At 41.0% G+C, this 21,272-nt stretch overlaps 1 protein-coding gene across 1 annotated transcript in view; it reads right to left on the bottom strand.

Moving 5' to 3' along the window:
* NFE2L2 (NFE2 like bZIP transcription factor 2) overlaps nucleotides 1–20,461 on the bottom strand; it is a 30,822-nt gene extending 10,361 nt beyond the window's left edge. The window contains exon 1 of the mRNA XM_020806253.3: nucleotides 20,295–20,461. Coding sequence (XP_020661912.3) covers nucleotides 20,295–20,315 — 21 coding nt within the window. The 5' untranslated portion in view covers nucleotides 20,316–20,461. The remainder of the gene's footprint in view (nucleotides 1–20,294) is intronic.
* Between the last annotated feature and the right edge of the window lie 811 nt (nucleotides 20,462–21,272).

Below are 21,272 nucleotides of genomic sequence, written 5' to 3'. Positions count from 1 at the left end.
TATTAAAAATTACTTCAAATTTACCCATTTTATAAGTGGAATAAATCCTACAGTATTTGACCATGTAGTCACACTTCTATGTGGATTTGAAAAGTTTTAGACTGATCAATGGACAATAGTTCTGTTAATGGCTGTACTCAAGATTACTCATTTAGAGGAGCTAAACAAAAAAAAAAAGAAGTATCTTTTCTTCCCATTTTGCAAATGAGTCTTTGCAGAAGCATTAAAATAGCCTCTTTATGGAACAGTTCATACCAGATGAATCTCTGACCTTATCTAGTAGAGCAGGAATTAGATCTTGGGAGGTACATGTCAACAGCCACCAAATTTCACAGGAACATGTATGCATTTCTAATCAGAGTATTTTTAAAACCTCTTCAGCAAAATTCCACTATAAAGGGCAACAATGAAGAAGCGGTACCAGTTATTATGACTGCCCACAATGTAAGGGTTTGGTCCCTCCAGATTGGCATGGTACAATGAACTAATTAAGTCTGGCAGTAATTGAAGATAGTGCAATATGGCAGGGCTTCATTAAGGGCCAGTAGTTTACCAGCTGCTCACCCTCCTCAGCCGATCTGAAATGGTTCCTTCATCTCTGAGCATTTACAATATGTTCTGGATAAAACTGCAGGGCCCGGATTTTAGATCCTACGTCTAAATGTATTCATTACAAGGGCTGTTGCTGCTACTGTTACACAAGTGAGAGTCACCCATTCAGGGGTGCTCTGTGGTCCTCAATGTAAGACTTCTCCAAGTTTAATTTCTGAGTTAGTGTTAGGATGGGATTTTAAAAAAATAAAAACAGAATAGGAAATACCAGTGAAGAAGTTTGGCTTGAAATTCATACCTGCTGTTGCAGACATTTGTTTAACTGCACACCGTTGTTTTCAGATTTCAGCATTCACTGTCATGAAAGTTACCCAGCCTGTCTAGCATGGGGGGGGGGAGCACTTTAAATAGAAGAAGAGGTAGGAGCAGTTGCCTTTTACATACTTACTAACTTAACTTTAGGAACCAACCACTTTTTCTCTTAGTGGAATACATGTAATATTTTTGCTAGCAGATAAGCTAACTATTTCAATTAGTCTTAAATACAGCTTTTCCCCCTGTCCGAAAAATATTTACCGTTCCAAACAGATCATTTCCTATATATATAATGTATTATTAGGTGATAATATATAACATGTTACAAGTTCTGCTTGTACCACGTCTTCAGAACAACTACTAATTAAAAAATGCAGAATGGTCTATCATGTGACTTGTTGCTCCACAAGAAGGCTTCTGTTCTGTTTTTTTAGTTTTGCAAGTTCCCACATGATGTCAAAGGAAATAACTCTTTGAGCAAATCCAAGAAGGGGGAATGCCCAAGGGAAAGGCGCAAAGGCTATTAACACCTCTCACATTCATGAGGGATTTTTCAAAAAGGATCCCTTTCCTCTTCCACAGGAACAGCTCTTAGGCTAGACGCTCAGTATTATCCAACCAACACTGTAAGCGAATTTGTACATTTGTTGTTGTTTCAGGCCATCAAATCACCTTGGACTTATGGCGTCTCTGTGAATGAGCAATTTGCACAATGTCCTCCACAGCACCCTTCAACAACACAACTCAAGCTCATGGATCCTTTAGGGAGTCGATCCATCTTGCATGTAGTCTTCTTATTTTCCTCTTGGCCTTCACCCTTTCCAAGCATGATTGTCTTTTCCAGAGAATCCTAGTCTTCTCGTGACGCGCCCAAAATAGGACCACCTCAGTTTCATCATTTTCGCCTCCAGAGATGTGATTCAGGCTTGATTTGATCTAGAACCGACTTGCTTATCTTTCTGGCAGCCCAGAAAGTATCTGCAAAGCTCTCACCCAGGACCATATTTCAAACAAATAATAATAAAAATGTTCCTGTCAGCTTGCTTTATTGTCCGGCTTTCACACCAGTACATAGTGATCAGGAATGTAATTATGTGGATGATCTTAGCCTTAGTCTCCAATGACATGTCTGTACAACTGTATGTTGTTTACTATTAATAACTATAGTCTATGGGCAGGGGGGGCCTGGATTAATCATTGTTACACCCTCCATGTTCATCCCATCATTCTTCCAAGGGATGCTGAGTGGTGTTCATGCCAACAGCACCACAACACTGTCCTAGATGGGGCTCCACTCCTCCGGAAGCACATGCGCTGCTTCTCCAGTGTGAGTGTCACATGAGCAGAATTCCACTTACAGGAAGTCTGGATCCTACCCAAACAAAATTCCCCATGGTGTGCAGAGTGCCTTTTTGCCTCACAACCTGTCCCTAGACACTCCACAATGAAAGAACAGGGCTTCCAGGGCACATTATATGCTTCTCAGCAGGCTGGAGTGTGAACACCTCTCTTTTTAGAAATTAAATGCTGACTAGCATTTGGTGTTTTTACTCGTTTACTGATACGCTTTTCCAGAGTCTGTTCCAAGCCACATTGCTAGCTTAGTCTGGACTTATAAAAGGCAGTTTTAATAAGATAAACATAAATGTTAAACAATTCACATTAAGCTGCCATCTGGACCGCAATGGAAAATTTCATGTTTTAGATTTACATATCAGCATTTGCCATCTGGGTAGTCAGTTATACATTTTATGTGAAACTCTCTGTGTGCATTGTAAAGTTTGACTATTAACTCTTATTGCTCTTTTAGCAAACATATTTGCATTAGGATAAACAAAGGAGTAAGGCAGCAGCCCCATATTTAGAATTTTATATTAGGTGCATAACAAAAGCTATCTGTGGTCCAAATGTTTTAAATCCCTGCCAGGAGGCTTTAAAAAATTAATTAATTATAGTGTAGAAGATCTTTACAGGAAAGTATGTAGTGAAACTCAGGGATTGGGAGAGAACAGATTCTTTCCAATGGATCGCCACCAACCTTCTCACTCACATGCTTTCTCAAAAACCAAACCAAACCCCCAAAGCCTCCAGATTGTGACCCTAAGTGAAACCAACCGGCTCAGCTTGAAAATAAAGTATCTCAGATTTAAAATACTAATAAAAACCAAGCAACTCTGCTTGTTTCAGCCTGAAGGAAGGCATGACGGATCTCCCTGGGCTGGGTAGAAAATCCCCTTAAAATGGTGTATCTTACAACCGAATCCAAAACATAAGGCTCTTTCCTGTAGCCCTGAGGAAGTAGGTTTCCTCAGAAGTTTCTTTTTGAAGAAAAGAGAGTGACCTATAGAGTGAATTATGTGCCACTTTTCCCATCTTTGATTTTAGTTGCTATTAAAGCCTCAGTTTGAACAGAGAAAGCTAAAGTATTGTGCGTGGTTTTTTCCAGTTCTTTTCCAATTTCGTTTTCTTGTGGTTGACCTGGAGTTAACAGAGTCCAGCAGTCTACTATAAAGGCAAAAGGCTTCTAGAAATCAAATCATGATAGCTGTGATCTATCTATCTATCTATCTATCTATCTATCTATCTATCTATCTATCTATCTATCTATCTATCTATCTATCTATCTATCTATCTATCTATCTATCTATCTATCTATCTATCTATCTATCTATCTATCTATAAACACACACACACACACACACACACACACACACACACACACTTCAAAATTAAGTCCCATCCACCTCAATTACTTTTGAGCAGGCAAGATGAAGGGTTGTGCTGGAATGTCTACAGGTGCTATGCTCTTTTGTAGCATCATGGGATAAAGAAAAAAGCTTGGTTTTGGTCAGATTCAGAAGTACTCTACATTTCTTTCTTGTACAGTCTGAACCCCTTTTGATCTGCTTTCCTCATAAACCGATTTTTCATAACTCTGGTGGATTTCAGCTTTGCCAGTTAAACGCCCCGTTTGGCTATATCTACCGCGAAATTGGTGTTTCAGATTTTATAGTAATAACTGAGGCACCCTCAAGCCTAAAATTTCAGACTGCGGCAACAATTATGACTATTATTATTATTTTTAAAATTACTGTTACACTTATTATTATGAATCTGAGAACTGTGGGAGAGTAAAAGTCTTGTAAACTGTTCCTAGTTTGTTTTCAAAACATATTTTCACTCCTGGTCTTTCCCAAGCAGCAAAGAGAAACCTTTCCAACCCAAAGGTTGTTCTAGCAATCATTTCAATTTCCTATGTGCAATTAAGCCACAATTTAAACACCATTTCATACATCTTTCTCACTTGGGGGTGACGTAGGGGAACTACCTGTATTACGATTCTAAAATTATTGAAAGGACTATTCTGTTGTAATTTCCTTTGTTTGGGAATCTCCTTTACAGGAAGAAAGTGACTGTCAATGTCAAGCACCATTTTTATTCTTTCTGCGAGGGAAAATTAGGGCATGGTAAAACTTCAAAAACCACTCTGAAGTACTTATTACCCCCCCCCCCCCGGAAGTGCTCACATCTTAGCTATCACACATCCAAGATGTTATTTAAATGTCAAAGCAGAAGTGAAATATGCCAGCAATTGTACAATTCCAACATGTGAGAAATCCCCAACATACACACAGAGAGAAGAATCTGTATACCTACAAGGCCGCACCTACACAGTTTCAACAAGCTGTAGGGGGCCTAGTCTATTTACTGTATCTGCAAGCCATTAGTCCCTCTGCTATGGTATCCACAAACAGTCAAGCCTGTCTTTCCAGATTACAATGCCTTTGCAATCACACCCAGGGATTAAAACGAAAAGGTGCTAAGAAGCAGCTATTAGACTCAGAATACGTCCTGCTTCCACCCTACAATGGTGAAAGGATTGTCTCAAATTCCTCCCGTTTTCCCCCTCCCCAATAAATTATAATCTTGACTGTTGGGGAATGCTACATGTAAACTACTGTACAATTCAGTACAGTAATCCCTCCACTGGGATTATTTTTCAAATCCTGTTGTGCTGTTCATTTGTATTCTGAAATCAGCAAGCTGCATTTTGGTGTTTAAAATAAGATGCTGGGAAGGAGAGCAAGTGTGTTTACAAGGGAGAAGCTAGGATCCATGATTTCATTTGATATTACTAGTATTCCAACACTTTCACCACAGTAACAGAGCAGATTTACAGCTCAATAAAAGCCACCTTGCTCATTTTATTAGACAAAACGCAACTCTGTAATGGTTTGCTTGGCCTCAGCTATCATACTCCTTGAGCAGTTTATTTGTAGTCTATAATTCTCAATAAGGCCCATCATAAATTATTTTTGCATGTTCTACATAGAACTTTATGCATTAACTACCATATGTGCATTATCTAACAGTTTTCTGTGCTTTGATTTTAAAATAAAAATCATAAATACATGCTCCAAGAATTTTATCTCAAGCCTGTTCTGAGAATTCAAGGAGGGGAAAACATATTGTAACTACTAGAAAGCAAGGAGAATTTTAATCTGGTTGGAGTACTTTGATAATATATCTCAGAAACAAATATATTTTCCTACTTATTTTACCCTAAGTCACAACTAGAGTAGGCCCATTTAAATTGCTGGTGCTTACAGAGGAGTCGACTCACCAAATCTCCACTGATTCAATGAGCCTACTTTACTGCACCTTGTTAAGCTAAGCAACAGGATTTCAGCCAAACATATCGAATACATTATGGTAAGGCCAGAACCTGGCAGTGGGAGTCTCAAATCAGCCATCCAGTCAGTATCAGTCATGGTTTTCACACCATTTTACTGACATATTGTCATGACTGCACAAGCAGTCAATGCCAAGGAGGGAGAGAAAAAAGAATAGACTTGTAATGGAGATATATTCTCAGGCTAAGCAGGCAATAGCAGGATTAAGCTGTCATGCAATGAAGGCAGGACTCCAAAGCTGCAAGGGGGGAAACAGCAAGTCACACTGGAACTCTGAATGAGGCACTGGGCAGGACGAGGGTGCGCCTTTGCACGGGTGGCAACATCTACAAGGGACGCAGTCCAAAGCACAGCACACCCACCAGAACATACAGTCAGAGGATCATAGGAAACCAAACACCTCTAAACAGACCATTATGCTGCTTCTTAGCAATTATAAAGCGGCATGAATTGATTGTACTTCCTAGCAGTTCTCTGTGAAATATAGGTATACATGATGTGTTTTTTAAAAACCCAAAAAACTAACACAGTTCACAAGCTGAAAACATCTATTCTCCCACAGAACAGGAAAGAGATATCATCCCTCCATTTTCTGTTGCTGCTTCAACATAAGTGGGAATAGACTAGAGTGGGAAACGTTAACATTTGTGTTTACATGAACAACTGTCTTTCATGTGAAGTTGCTAAGATTTTGTACTGAATATTCATAACTGTCTCATGCAGTACAGTAATAATTTTGTGAACCCCATAAGCATAGAAATGGAAAGCTAAGATATAAATATCAGTGAATAACTCCATACAATACACAAATACTGAACATGCAACAGACACATACATACCACACACTTAGATTTTTGCAACTCTGGTTACTGGTAAATTAGGATAGAGTCTGCAACAGGGGGACACAAAAGATAAGATGTGGGCCTGCTGGGAGATATCTGAGTGGCTTGCAGCAGATCAGCTAAGTAGCAGCTGCTTGACATTAATGAACAATTCAAAATGACCTGCTGGAGTCCCCAGATGTTCTTGGACTAAAACTCCCAGAGTTTTAGCTGTGCTAAACCTCATCACTAGCTGTGCTAACCAGGATTTCTGGGAACTGTAATCCAAGAACATCTGAGGACCCAAGATTGAGAACCACTGCTTTACACTACTGGTTCTTAACCTTGGGTTACTCAGGAGTTTTGGACTGCAACTCCCAGAAGCCTTCACCACCAACTGTGCTGGCTGGGGTTTCTGGGAATTGCAGTTCAAAAACATCCGAGTAACAAAGGTTAAGAACCATTGCCTATACTAATGAAACCAAGAAAAGTTGAGGAAAACAGAGTAGAGTTTGTGCAGAAGAACTATAAGCTCTACTCAGTTCTGGTACTCAAAACAAATTCTAGGAGTTAAATTTGTTTCACTGTAATGATATATATCTGCAACAACCTCCAACTGGTTGATCTTGGAGTTTTACTGAAAAAATCAAAATAGATCTTACTGGCCACCATTCTAGAAAAAAATGCAGCATCTACCACTTATGTCGCTCCCAGTCTTTTCTGTTGATGGTATGATTAGCAACCCAAACCAGAACAAAGGAGGAAGATTTGAAATATGATAATATGAAATATTTATTTAAAATATTTTTACCCCGCCTTTCTCTTTAAAAGGACCAAAATACATTGTATGTGGCTATAGCATTCTGAACTGCTGCCACCATCCCACAGGCAAAAATGCACTGGAATCTCATTTCCTTCCAAACACTGCATCAGGATCAAGCATACTGCTGTTCAGCTGTTTTCAACATTAGCAGACCAACACAATGAAAATGTTCGGCAATTAAGACAAGTTAGCAACTACAGTAGTAATAAGAGAGGAACAGAATAACAAGTAATTGTTAAAAGGAAGTACTGCAAAAGAATAAAATGTGGTCTATTTTGCAATTAAATGATAAGGCTAGTTCGAACATACACTGTTTCAGATATTTAACAAGGTAACCAGTACTTGCTTGTGACCTATGGAATCATACAAGTAATCAATCTCTTTGAACAAATCGTACAACATAAAATCTAGTAAAGAATTTGGTTCCGTGAAATTACAATTTGTATTGGCACACAAAAAAAGCATGTCGCTAGGTCTCATGACATTGCTATAAGGCAGGAAAAGAGGGGCGTCGTCTCCGCTGAAGATAAAGATCCGTATTAAGGTGTAATACAAAAGTTGTCTAAAGACTCAAAGGGAGTTTGAGTAACCTGATGGTAGAACTCAATTCCAACTAAAACAAGCAAAGGTGTCCTGAAACATGAAGCACAAATAACAGATGAAGCTATGCTGTGTGAACAATCTGTAAAAGAAAAGATTTCCCGCCCCCTTAGGGAGATACTTTTCTTCAGCATCTTTTAACTCCACAAACGAATTTGCTCTCTTCCAACAGACCAATCACGCTACCTGCAAATAATAAGCAGTTTAAGAAAACCTAAAGACGAATGTAGATACCATGTAATTTTATACTTGCGCTAAGCAAACCATCAAAATAACATAAAAACCAAATGGGAAGCCCCATTTACAGGACTTGAAGAAGCACCGCCAATATATGGGAAAAATACTTAAGATGTATTAGTGTCCATGCAGCATACCTTTTGAAAACTTGCTAGGAGCAGCAATGTGCTTGTGTTAGTTAAATTGAGTGCATTTAGAACCAATGCTAAGCCACTGTTTGTTCAGCTTCACTCGCTTGCTCAAGGCGGTGTTTGGATGTCAAGATTTAGCGTAACATGAACAAGCCTGGTCACGCCTCAAATTTATTCCCCCCCACACACACCTCAACACACACAATTCCCATCTTTTTCTCCAGTGTAACTGAGGACTTCAGAAGTTTCCTGTAACTTAATTACAACTTCTTAAGTTGTCTATATTTCATGTAACCATGGTTTCCTGGTTTGAACAAAACAAGTCAAGTAAAAAAAAACTACAATTTAGTGTTCTGCACAAGAGTAATTACTAACACTTCTCTTGAGTAATTCTGATCAAGATCATACTTCCTGTCTGGTTCGTAAGCTTCTCAACATGAAATCATTTGGCTGGTTAAGTAATTTCTTGACAATTCAACAAATTCTTGCATTATTCTGTCAGACTTTGCACATAGATTGAGTTTCGCAGACAAGCAAAATCTCTGGGAAAAGCAATTTTCCAAAAAAAGAGAGGGGAGGGGCAAAAATCCCAAAGTCTATAAGAATCTTCCCCTCCCCCACAATCAGCAAGATAATCAATCATTAAGCATATTAGATCTGTAAGACAATCATTAAACACATTATTCCAATTTCCCTTCAGTCTTTACAGGTAATCTATACAACACATTCATTTGTTGCAAATAAACTTTTCCAACTTTGCATTTAAATTACTAATTAGTCTTACTATTAGATGTCATTGATCTTTTTAAAAATAGTTTTAAAATTATTCTCATGTTCATTAAAAATTATCATTACCACTCAATGAGACCATTTTACTATCTTCTGTTTAATTGTGGCCTTCCTCACACACCTTGCATAACCGCCTACGTCCTTGCTGAGCTCGGTGAAAGAGGTTTAAAAATCCTGCAAAACTAGTCTGACCAAAAGCAAGAGGCAAATAAAGGGAGTGAACTCCAGAGGCAACAATGAATGGCCCTGTCATATTATCTTTAACTCTCACTTTCTAAGACTTTTATTTGTCTACAACCACAAACGCTGACTGGAGCCAGCCAGAAGTATCACCACCAGCTAACTTCATGTTAAGCGTAAATAAAGATAGATCTTTGTCACATATATTGGGATGATGCGGTTCATGCTGCTTTGTTTTTTAATTTAAGACAAGAGAAAATCCCATTTCAAATTTCCTGTTATTAAACCTGTTTTTTAATCAGAACCTGGAAACATTACTCCATGGATTTCCTAGCCATTACATTTCCTTTACCAGCAATTATGAAATAAGCAACTACTGTACTATTCAGTGTCTGTTGTTGTTCTGTGCTGTGTCAGGTCAGAACCTTATAGCAACCCTAATATGGTTTTCAAGGTAAGTGCAATATTTTAAGGAATGCTTTTACCAATTTCATACCCCCTGTGAGTTTCCCTGGCTGAGCAGAGGCTTGAACCCAGGCCTTGTGAGTGCTAGTCTGTCACTCTATCCACTACACCCCATGGTGTATCATCACATAAGGTACTGCTGCAATGTTTCCCAAACAGTGTGCGGCAGCCTCTGGGGGCACACCAAACCCAGCCTGGGGGACCACAGAATCCTCCAAAGTGCTTCTGTGGGCTTCCCCCTCCCTTCTCCCCTCCTTACCAAAAATATTGTATTGGGGAGCCACAGCAAGTGGCCAGTAAGTCAAGGGAGCCACAAGTTGAAAAACATTGGGAACTCTTGTGCTGCTGTACAAAGCAAATGGCCAGCAAAAAGAAGCAAACACTTTCAATGTAGCCCCATGGAGCATCCTCCTCCACTTTCTCCCATATATTTGGAAATCTGATTACAGTAATTATTAAGCTCAGTCTCTAAAATACCTCTTGTTCAAAGTAAACATGCAGTGCAGACCCACACATTTAAAAACTGCAGTAAAAGCAGGACCATGGTAGAAGACTCTTAATGGGTAGCTTTGTTAATCTGTTGCAGTACAGTAATAACAAAGAATCTTCTATCATCTTGAAGACCAAAAGGTTCTATTTGGGGTAAGCCTCCAAGGACTGCAGCCCACGTCTTCAGATACAGTCCACATAACGTTACACCAAACAAAACTTGTTAATTTCTAAGATATTTGCAAGTCTTCTTGTTTTTTATGAGAGACTGCACCCGATATCTTTGTGATCTCTTGTCCCATGTGGAATGTTTTAACTCCATTTCACCTTGATGGTCACCTGGCTTAACGAGAGGTGGAACATGTGGACCAATTTTTGAAATTTAGGACTTAACCTAAGTTTTATACTATCTGTAACCAGTGAAGAGTTCTGGAGAATTGAGGTTTGAAAAATAGTGTACTACAGTCATTCCAAAACAGTTAACCAGCTCTATAGCCGAGCAAGGTCACTAAACAATAACATCCTGACAGCTGAGCATGTTTATATTATAATGAACTTGTTTATCTTACAATGTGTAAACATGGAGGTGGTGTATGAAGGACTTATATGCACTCTTTGTAGTTTTAAGATCTTAGAGATACAGTATTATGTGTGGTAATGTTCTGACTTTGTAGGTTTCCGGGGGTCTAGGTACTTTCTGTTACCAACATTTGTTACTCAAGGCTCAATAAAATTTTTACTCAAAACAGTGACACAGTGGCAAACTGCCAGATACTGATTCACTAAGTGTAACAATTAGAGATGGGGGTATTCATATATACGAATACTGTACGTATATTCGTATATACAAATACCCCTGCACAGGTGGAGCAATAGGAGCAATAGGAAGGGAGTATGGAGCCCATGGCGGCAGCAGAAGGGTGAGTGGACAGTCTGGCACCAGGAGGACAGACCCTTGTTATGTCCACCTGTGTATAAGAATATCCCCATCTCTAGCAAGAATAATATAATTTTCCATTGAAAAATTATTCTTGGATGTTTAAACTTTTGAACCTCCAAGCCATAAAGAAAGGTTTGTTTATAGCTCGAAGGGAAAGGTAAACAACTGAAAGAATTATATAGAGATCTCTCTCACACATACACACACAGAAGCACTCAGGAATTCATCACATCATCGCAATTGCATGCCACTTTGGGCAACAAACATCAAAAACTAACAATCATATAGCAGCACAGCAACTCCATTTCCAAAAGCCAGCAACACAATCAACATGGATTTTCCTGCATACATACAAATTGGTTTGCCAGGGTGAGCATTTAGAACTATTTTACGTGTCTTGTTAATATGCTTAGAGGCTTAAAAAAATTCATTTTCTTTAATGTATTTTTACCTTTAAGGATGTTGGTGTTTTGGAGAAGGTACAGGTTTTTTGTTTGTGTGTGTGTGTGTTTTATGGGTTTTTTTTTTCTGTTTCAATAAGCTCTTGTCTTTTTAGAATGGAACTGAAACATTCTCATTGTTCTTTTTTACTCTTAAAAAGATATTTTGGACTGAAGGCTGACTTAAGTACTCACCTACAACTTAAGTTTAGTTTTCATATATATTTTAAGCATTTCTGCCTACAGTTTTCTTCATAAGCTGTAAGACTTCTGCATTTTTTCCAACTGTTTTGAAGTATTGTTGTGCTTGCGGAACATAGAAGCAACGTAAATAAATAGACAAGCTCATGTTGCCTGGAATTATTACAACAGAAAAAAAGCTTACACCTTGATACAGTACTCAGATGAATTTTGATTCGATTGTCAGTGGTTCTTTGGTTTCATTCTGGAGTTTACTCCTTATTTGGGATAAGTGTCTGACGTGACAAGCACTGACTTCTGTTTTTCCCTAGAGGTCTATTAAGTTTTGTAGGGCTCTTTGAGAGCTGTTCAGAAGCCTGAACACAGAAGTGAAATCCAACGACTTGAACATTATTTATCCACAGCTAAAGTGTATATAAGACTGGAGCCCTATTTCCATTACTATTCTTTTAGTTTTAGGATAATTTGGGCAATTAGAGCATAGAAATGGAAATGCAAAAGCAGCTGATTATATTAAGAAGGAAGAACAGAAACATATAAACACAAGATAGGAACTCAAAAAACCACAAATTTGAGCAGGACTACATGTTCCTATGTGTTTCCTCTTAGTTTTTGGCTTACTTTTAAAGCATGCCCTCAGATTACTTTTAAAGCATGCCCTCAGATTCCCTTTAGTTTTTTTTTTAAAGTATGGTAATGTAATTTGGCTCTGGATACAAGAGGATTAATGTATACAGTAAACACCTTAAAACTTTGAACTGTGACACAGGGGAATGTTACAACAGAATGGGTTTCCCTTATGTTGGCTTCTTCTATTTTTTTTAATCGTTCCCACAAGCCAGTTTAAATTTTTTTAATCTTATAAAAGCAAGAATTAATAAAGTTATCAGGCTAACCAGTTCTGATCCATCGCATTCAAGGGCCCTGAAATCAGGCTTTCAATCCTGATAGTGCTTTCAGGGGCTTGGGGGCAAAGGTACCACTTGCTTGATTGCTCCCTACTATAAAAGTGGGTGGTTACATAAGCAGCAGAGAAAAGGCTTCCAGAGACTGTACTTTTAGTACATTTTACTAATATTTACACTCTTCAGTATCCTTTTCGGTGTGGAGTTCAACTTTTCCCCAGAGCAAGCTTTTGTCAGAAAAATGAAAAATCACCAGAGTGTAGTTTTTCCAAGTTTTCAAAGTATGTACTCAACTAAAGAAATAGGTTGCTTCTGGAATGGAATGTAGCGACAGGGCCAAAACAAAGTTTAACTAGGCTGTTAATCTATAGTGAACTTTTTCATTTTGGCTGAATTTCAAAATACGCCTACAGCAAAATAATGTTTAACCTGTGCCAACCAAATTTCTGCTCAGAGCCGTGCACCTCTAAAAGCCTAACTACTCACAATGCACACATGCCCTGATGACCTTTTTTTTTCAGGCAAAGCAGTACAGGGTGGGGGAGATTTCAAATTTTTAAAAGGGGGAAAAGCTGCTTAACCCTTCCCTCACCTAATACTTCTCTCCTTCTGAGATTCCAAAGGTGCGTTTAACTTCTACAGACCAGTCTATGGAATCAAGTGGATAGGAGGACAATTAAAGGTACCAAAGCAGGAAGAAGAAAAAGAATTATAAAGGCACTCAACACAACCTCCCTTTCTTGCTTCTTCATTCCAGATCACCCTCTACTCAGACTGCTTTTCCATATGTATAGAGAGAGTTTGATTCTTTGGGTCTGTTATATATTACAGTACTTGTATATATATATATTTTTTAACTTCAGCCCAAGGGCTGAATGCAGGAAAAGAGGGTGCTGGCTACCCTCACTTGTTTGCTCAATCAAAGTAATAGGTCTGAAGAAAGAAGGCTGGTCAGTCCATGAAGGCTCTCCATGAGAGCCACAACCACAGTTTCCTGACATTATGACTTGCATGGAGAGCCTTCAAGAACTGACAGATCTTCCCTCTCCATACCTGTTCCAGGTGTCAGCAAAGCAATGACAAGTAGGGGCAGGGTTATCTTCTTCTTCTTCTCCTTCCTCACACATTCAGCTCACCCAGATACTCAACGACTGAACAGGACCCATATTTCTTCATGTTTTTACAATCTGGCTTACAAATCTGACCCTTTGGTTCTGCTCATTCCAGTCATGCCATTCCATAGATGACTGTGTTAAGACAGAGGCAGCTCACCGATTGAGGGAGGCAACTCAACCCTCCAAATGTCTAAGGACACATCCCCTGCCCAGTTTACAAGCCACTTATGTATCAGGATGGATGTTTGTTCTTGTTATTAATTCTAAATTTAAAAACAAGCAAACAAACAAAATTTCTAGTCACAAGCCCTAGATGGGTAGATGCTCAAAACAAGAAATGGCTGCATAAGGTTACTTGAAATGGGTTCTACTACCCCCCAAAACCTCGAGAGGGGAGAAATTAACATCACTTCCTCTGCTCTATTTTCTTCTGACAGCACAAGACAGTGAAACAGCCCTGTATTTTCTGCCCAGGACTAATGACATACAGAGTGTTCATTAAGAAGATTTACAGTTAGCACTGTTGTCAGAGGCCAAGAATTAATAGTAGAAGCCTAATGTCTCAATACTGATCATAGGTCAAAACCTCCACTCTCTTTTCTCTTGGTAACCAGCATAGCCTGACTTCTAGAACTGGGCTCCAAAAAGGCTCATTTAAAAAGAAAAAAAAGCTGCCCTCAAGGACAGGAGATGATTGCACAACTCCCAGCTTCTTTCTGGCTTTCAAAGCACTGAGGTTTGCACGCTACAGAATACAAAAGGGCCATTTGAGGGGAACTGAGACTGACGACAGCCAAGCAGGTTTACTAACTTCAAGACTGAGGATGCCTTTGGTGTTCTTTGAAATTAAGGATTAGCATCCTATAAACGTCCTCTGCCATTGTTCGTACTTCTCATTTGATAAATATTCTCAAATCATTGAAAATGTGCACAGCACACACTTTTCCTGAAACACTTCAAGCCAAAGTATCAAAACAGCAGCTGTGTCTGGGCTTTTTTTTTCAAAGAGGGAAAAATTAACACCAAGATGCTTTTAGCACCAAACATTGATTGACCAACAAATTTTGTCTGCATAAAAACATCTCTGTTCCATCTTGAACTATTAAAACTGTCAGACATAATCATGCCCAAAGTCTGTTTCTTTTCCACCCACCCACTCACCTTTTTTAAAAAATCTCCAGACGGCTGAATAAATTTGAGGAAACTTTTTTTCACTTTTCTTACCATTCAAAAGAGCTCCAAAAATTTACTTATATGTATAACTATATATAAAAAAACTATTTACTTATAACTATGTTGGCATAGTTATGATCCAGAAATGTGGCTTTTTCCAAATTATGCTATAGCTTTCTCATTGGTTTGTTTTTATTTGTGTGCCTGCACTTTTGATAAGCTTAGGAAAAAATGTTAAGAGAATTCTTGGTAAATCTGCTTTGGCATTATTCACAACTATCATTCCGATCCTGATGTTTGGAAGTAGGAGCAAAAAAGTGTATCAGAAAGTAAATGTAGTTTGTTACTTTAGTGGAAACAAATTTCCCCTTATCCCTAGGACTTCACAACAGCTCGCACAAATAAGGCTGCAACATTAGATTAATTGATTAAAATCTTATAGTCACATAAAACTTAACCCCCAATTAATCAGAGAGCAGATTTACTTTTTCTTTAATAAAATTTTTAAGGCACTTATTTTTTCAAGAAACCCTGTAGATCACCAATGCCATTCCTGTTTTTTTAATAGGCAGAGGGAATACCTTTCCCACAATTAAATTTTAATTAAGCCAGTATGATTAGTTAATTAAAATGTTTTAATCAGGTTGCAGCTCTTATCACCACTACTACAGTGTTTATGATAAAGTACAGAGGCTGAAGTAATGGTCCCCCAAACAAACATAGGATCTTAACCAACAAAGGCTGGAAAATTGTACCTTTTTTGGGAGGAGGGAGTTGCATGTATAACTAAATTAAAGCAAAAATAAAACAATAGTCTTGTGGCAAATTTAAGAGTGAAAGATCTATTTCAGTGTGAACTTTCACAGCTTGCAGTCCACTTCTTTAGACACACGGGCTGAAATCCTGTCGTTTAGCATACAAAAATGCGCAACTTTCAACCTTTTCCTAACCACCACATTTCTCAGAAAGCACATGTGCACATGCCAAGCCAGTTAGGAAGGGACTACACTTTCTGAATGTTCCTATCCTAAGCAACAGGATTTTAGCCATGGAGTGTAGTATTTAGCCACAGGTTTATACAGAAGTATATGGTGGTGGAGGAAACCAAGTGACAATGGATACAGAATTCCGACTAAAGGATTATGGGAACTGTAGTCCAAAACAAAAACAAAAACCCCAGCATTCAAAATTCCAGGTACTGCTTGGTCTATTACAATTTATACCTAAATCTCTGATGGCCTGCACAATCAGTGCTAAAAGACCACTGGTTGTAAAGGCTGCTGCTCGGCTCCCAACTCATTTTCTGCCCTTCAGAAGGGTCAACACACATTTTCATTTAGATCTGTCTCATTGGTCCTAATACCTGTACCATCTGTCTTCCCACAAAACCAATGTAACCATGCAGTGGTAACAGCCTAATATAATTTGTGTGGTGGTGTTTGGTTAAGGTTATCAACACAACTGAAGCTCACAACGTTTTCCTTCCTTGTCGAGATTGCTCCCTATCCTTTCGTCAGGGTCCTGATGACCAGATGCAGAGAATGCGGCTCCTGTACTTTTAACAAGGGCGACTCTGAAGGCTGAAGTGTCCATTATTTTTATCCCCTGTATGGAGCTAGAAAAGGACACCATGGATCGGGAAAGACCCAATGGCACATGATTATTTATTATTTCTAGAACTAGTGCAAAAAGAAAAAAATAATAGAGTTCCATCATTTTTTGCTCCTGCTCACAACTCCTCATAGCACAGGAGAAACCTCAGTATGGCTCAAGCAATGAGAGGGCTCGCATCATTCATGAGAAATCACAGCCGTTGTAAGTGTTTTCTGTATATCCTGCAGCTGGAAACATACTGTCTGGCTTATAAAACAAGTACATAACTTCTGTTTTCTCCCAAATTGGTTCAAATCCCTTTAGTTTGATCCCACCCATATCCAAATCAGGCGGATCCAACCCAATTCTGTTCAACATTCAGGATTTGTCAGACGCAGTTCCATAGCCCTAGAAGTATAGAGTGCTGGTACTTAATTTGAAAGTAAGGTGTTGGCCCTTAACATGTGTGTACAGGAGGTGTATGAACCAGTATTGACATTTTGGCTTAACTTGAATGAAAGGGAACTGAAATTCCCATAGGAAGGCAGACACACCTATGCAGCAGGACTCCTGTAAAAGCAACCTTTTTGTTGATGATGTCTATAGTTGCACAGTTGTCACTCTTATCCTCTGCAGACAAAAATGACTTTCAGTATTGAGTAGCACAGCATTAAATTGTGATAGCCATTTCTGTCCATGGGGGCCATATGCCAAAAGCACCATGAAATGCAAGCACAGGTCCCCATTCTCATTTTCAACACATGGCTTATCCTGTAGCAAATGAGACTGGCCAACTTTGCTGTTGTAGTAAGTAAGTAGACGATTAACAGTACTGTACTATAAAATTTTATGGAGGTAGAGCCAAGTCCTAAGAGACCACAAATTATAAGGTAGAGGAAAAAGCAGTTATGAGAGATAAATAAAAGATGTCAAAGGATTTTTTAAAAATATGTTCTACATTTCACACCCTTCTGCTCTGTAAAGTACAAGTTTACAGAGAAAATAGAGTTCTATTCCTTACATTCAACAAGACCATAGTAAACCTCCGTTCCTTATCAAGGCACCGTTCGCTCCCACTCTTGAGAAACCAAGGGTAGAAGGCGTTTCCAGGCATTTTTTTTTAAACTAGCAGCAGATGGGAGAGATTACAACACCCTTGCTAGATCATGCAAGTCAAACCAGAGCTTCAAAAGATTACTTTTTGGGGATTGTATTCCCAGAATCTTTTACCGAGCACATCCTTTACCCTAGTCATGCTAAGGGATTCTGGGAACTACAGTCCAAAAAAAAATAACGCATTCAAGCTCTTAGTCTGTCACTTTCTAGGAATGCAAGGGAAAGAGTGAGAAGCTATCAAAATCTACGCCTAACATATGTACTTTTCCAGTACAAACCTGCAAGAGCTTTGTACCACAAATGAAAAAAGAAATAATACGTGGTTAAAGAAACCAGAGAGACATGCAAGTATCTTTTCTTGGACATGGTTTAATCCAAGTCTCGCAAACAATTTCTCAAACAGGGAGACATTTTTTGTGTGTGTGAGAAGTTTTTATAGGGGCAGGATTGACTTATGTATTAAACCCAGATGAATCCACTTTGTTGTTAGTGTGGCACTTGGCAATAAGCCTACTCTGAGGGCCCAGTGAGATTAGATAGTGGTGCCTAAGAGGGAGAGGTCCTTTTCAGTGGCGCCAGGTTTATGTAACACCATCTCCAGATGGGTGGGTCACCAACACTTATCACTTTGACCATTGGATTAAGATATTTTCATTCTTCACAGCGTGCAATGTTTGCTTTTTTCTCTTTCTCGTGTTGAATCCGGACTTTGCGTGAGCAGAATTCTTCTTATGGGGCACTCCTGCTACAGGATGTGGGAAGATCCCCCCCCTCATCAATGCTATCCCAAAGCCCTGCACCTCCTGAAAAGCTGCTCTAGCAAGCAGCTGTAATGTAGTGTAATGCATTTGTAAAATACATTACAATATTATAATGTTTTATAAATAGCTGTCCAAAATGTGTACATATAGCTCTATTACAGAAAATAATTATAAAATAAAAGTACACACAAGGAAAATTTGATGGCTAGCATCCAGACATGCCGCTGAGCAAACAGGAGTTAATCCATTTGTGGGTACTCCCAAGAGCCACTAGAGGTTTCCTACTGGAGAAGAGGAGCTGGCAGGAGTTGATTTTTCTGATTTCTCTTCTCTATCAGTGCCACTTCCCACACTGTTCTTGGTGGGTCCCCATTATTGTTAAAGTAGCTTTTCAGGGGAACTCTACTAAACAGATTAAGACGTGGTACATGGAAATAAGCCCCAATGAACTTACTTCCAAGCAGACATGCAAAGGATTGAACTTCTAAGCTAAACCCTTTAAAAACGTACAACTGCAAAGTTGCTGATACCTTTCCTTTAGTGATACAGCACATCTAGACATAAAGAGCCTTGTGGCATCATAAAGACCAACAGATTCTATTTAGTACTACTGTAGTTTTTACAGCCCACCTCATCAGCTGCAATTGGGCTGCAGCCCTCAAAACAGTATGCCAAGTAGAATTCCTTAGCCTTCGAGGCGTAAAAGACTCTGTTGTCTTTGCAACAGACTAAGAGACCACGAGAAGCCTAATGGTGTGACTAAAAAGGTAGGCTTTGGACATCTGTGTACCAACAGCTGAGCATGGCACTTCTATAAGAGTCCACTAGATCATAATATGGGATAACAACATTTATGAAACCATCCCAAACTTTTCACAGCATGTAGGCACCGATCCTGTATCGTGTCTCTACTTCCCGACAGGTTCCCATGAGAACCTAAAACTGTTTTGCTGCACTTTCCCCCCCCCCCTCCATGTAAAAAATAAAAAAAATCCTAGCATCAACCACCTTGAAGATTTTTGTAGCCAAAAATCGGGTTACTGAACACGATGTGAAGAGCTGTATCGCTGTCCCACTGCCATTAAGAGACAACAGCTCCCTTTGCCAACCTTGTAAAGGGAGATCATGCACCCCAAAGTGGCTGTTTTCCTTTCTCGCCCCTCCTGCTCCTTGAAGCACCTTCACATGATACAACCCAAGGCACTCACTTCAAACCTGTTTTCCATCATCCTTCCCACCCCTGCCCCCACTCCTTCCAAACCGGATTCACTTCAGAATTAATCACAGAAGAAAACTGACTGCCAGATAGTTCGGGGCTTGAGGTCTGGTTGGGAATTCGATGCCCTCCGCTGGGCCTCCTTGACAGGGGCTGGATTCCATGATCCACAGGATCCTCCCCCCTTCCACCCTTGCATTTCTAAGAGGATGATGAATTCAAGCCATGCTGAAAGCCTTTTAAGAAGGCATTCGGGATCCCTGTCATTTAACGCCCAATCCCCGAGGCAGGCAGACGGGGACTATTAGAGGAGGGGGGGAAAAGAGCCGCGTCCTTCTGCACACGCTCAGAGGCACTTCTTCCCCCAGCCGAAGTGGGAGCTCAAGATCCCTCCCATTTTCCTCGATCCCAGGCGAAAGCCCCCTCCCTCCGCCCTTCTGCCATCCCCGCCCTCCCCCAAGCCCGTGAGTCAGCAGCGCCTTAGCGGTGACACTGACGTCACGGCGGGCTGGGCGGAGCTAGACCAGAACGAGGCCAACGGGAAAGCGCCGCCCCCGCAATAGAGGGAAACGCAGCCTCCCGCCCGCTCGGCCCCTCCTTCCCTCCCAAGTGACCCGAAAAGAGAAGCGCAGAGCAAGAGAGAGGCCTGCCCTCCAATGGGGCCTCTCCCGAAGCCTCGAGGGGGAGGGGGGAGGGGGGCCTCCCTTCCCTTTCCACCTGGCGGCCCCTCGCTCTCACCTGCGGCCCCTCGACCTCCATAGCGACGACACGAAAGCGGGGCGGCGGGTCGTGGGGTCCGCCTTGGACTTCTCTGTCTCTCCCTCTTCCCCCTGAGGCGTCGCCGTCAGCCAAGCTGCTTGGAAGGGCCGCTTTCCCCCCGCGTCTCCTCACCCGCCGCCGTCGCCGACCCCCTCTGGTCGCCCGGCCTCCTCCGCGGCCGGGAAATTACCAGCCGCCTACCCGGCCCGGCCCGGCCCGGCCCCGCCTTCTCTCCCGAGCCACTCGCTGGCCTCCGGAGGAGGAGGAAGAAGAGGAGGTGGAGGAGGAACGGCCCCTTCCCTTCCTCCTGCCGAGCCCAGGCTCCCGGAGAGATAAAACCCGGCCAGGGAGGGAGGGAGGGCGAGCGCACACCTTCCTGAGGGTCCCCTGAGGGACTTTTGGGGGGGGGCTGTTAGGGGCAGCTCCAGGTTCGAGGGGGCTGAAGGCGACCCTCAACCCTCTCCAGAGGCCACCGTGCGGGCGCCCCTCTTAGGCAGGCGAGGAGGTGGAGGAAAGGGGCACGGCCCTCTTTCTGGGGGGCCGTCCGGGGGCCCCCATCGCGCCCGTTTGTCCCAACCCAGCGGCAGGGAGGGAAAGTGTTGAGGTGGCAAGTAACCCCCTGGCCGGTCTTCCCCGCTCTCTGGTGCCCCATTCAGACAACAGAGGCAGCGAGGGGGGGCGGACTGCTTGGGCCTTTCAAATCCCCCCCCGGCTTTCCTCACGCGATTAGGAGGGCGAAATTACGAAGGCAAGACACTCGCTGTCGCAGTGGGGCTTTTGCCCTACAAGACTTTGTTCGCGGGTAGGGGCATCGCTTTGTCAAGAGCCATGACATCCATTTGCCCCCCCCCCACACACACACCCTCTCTCTCTGAGTTTAGCAGCAATCTGTGGGGCAGCTGGGAACAAATTACGGAATTTTCCAAGAAGAGTATATTATTCCAAGTTGTTTCTGTT

This window comes from Pogona vitticeps, chromosome 1 (genome assembly GCF_051106095.1).
Source record: "Pogona vitticeps strain Pit_001003342236 chromosome 1, PviZW2.1, whole genome shotgun sequence".
NCBI classification, from domain to species: Eukaryota; Metazoa; Chordata; class Lepidosauria; order Squamata; family Agamidae; genus Pogona; species Pogona vitticeps.
The sequence above is the reverse complement of the archived record's forward strand: the minus strand, read 5'-3'. Positions and strand labels throughout refer to the sequence as shown.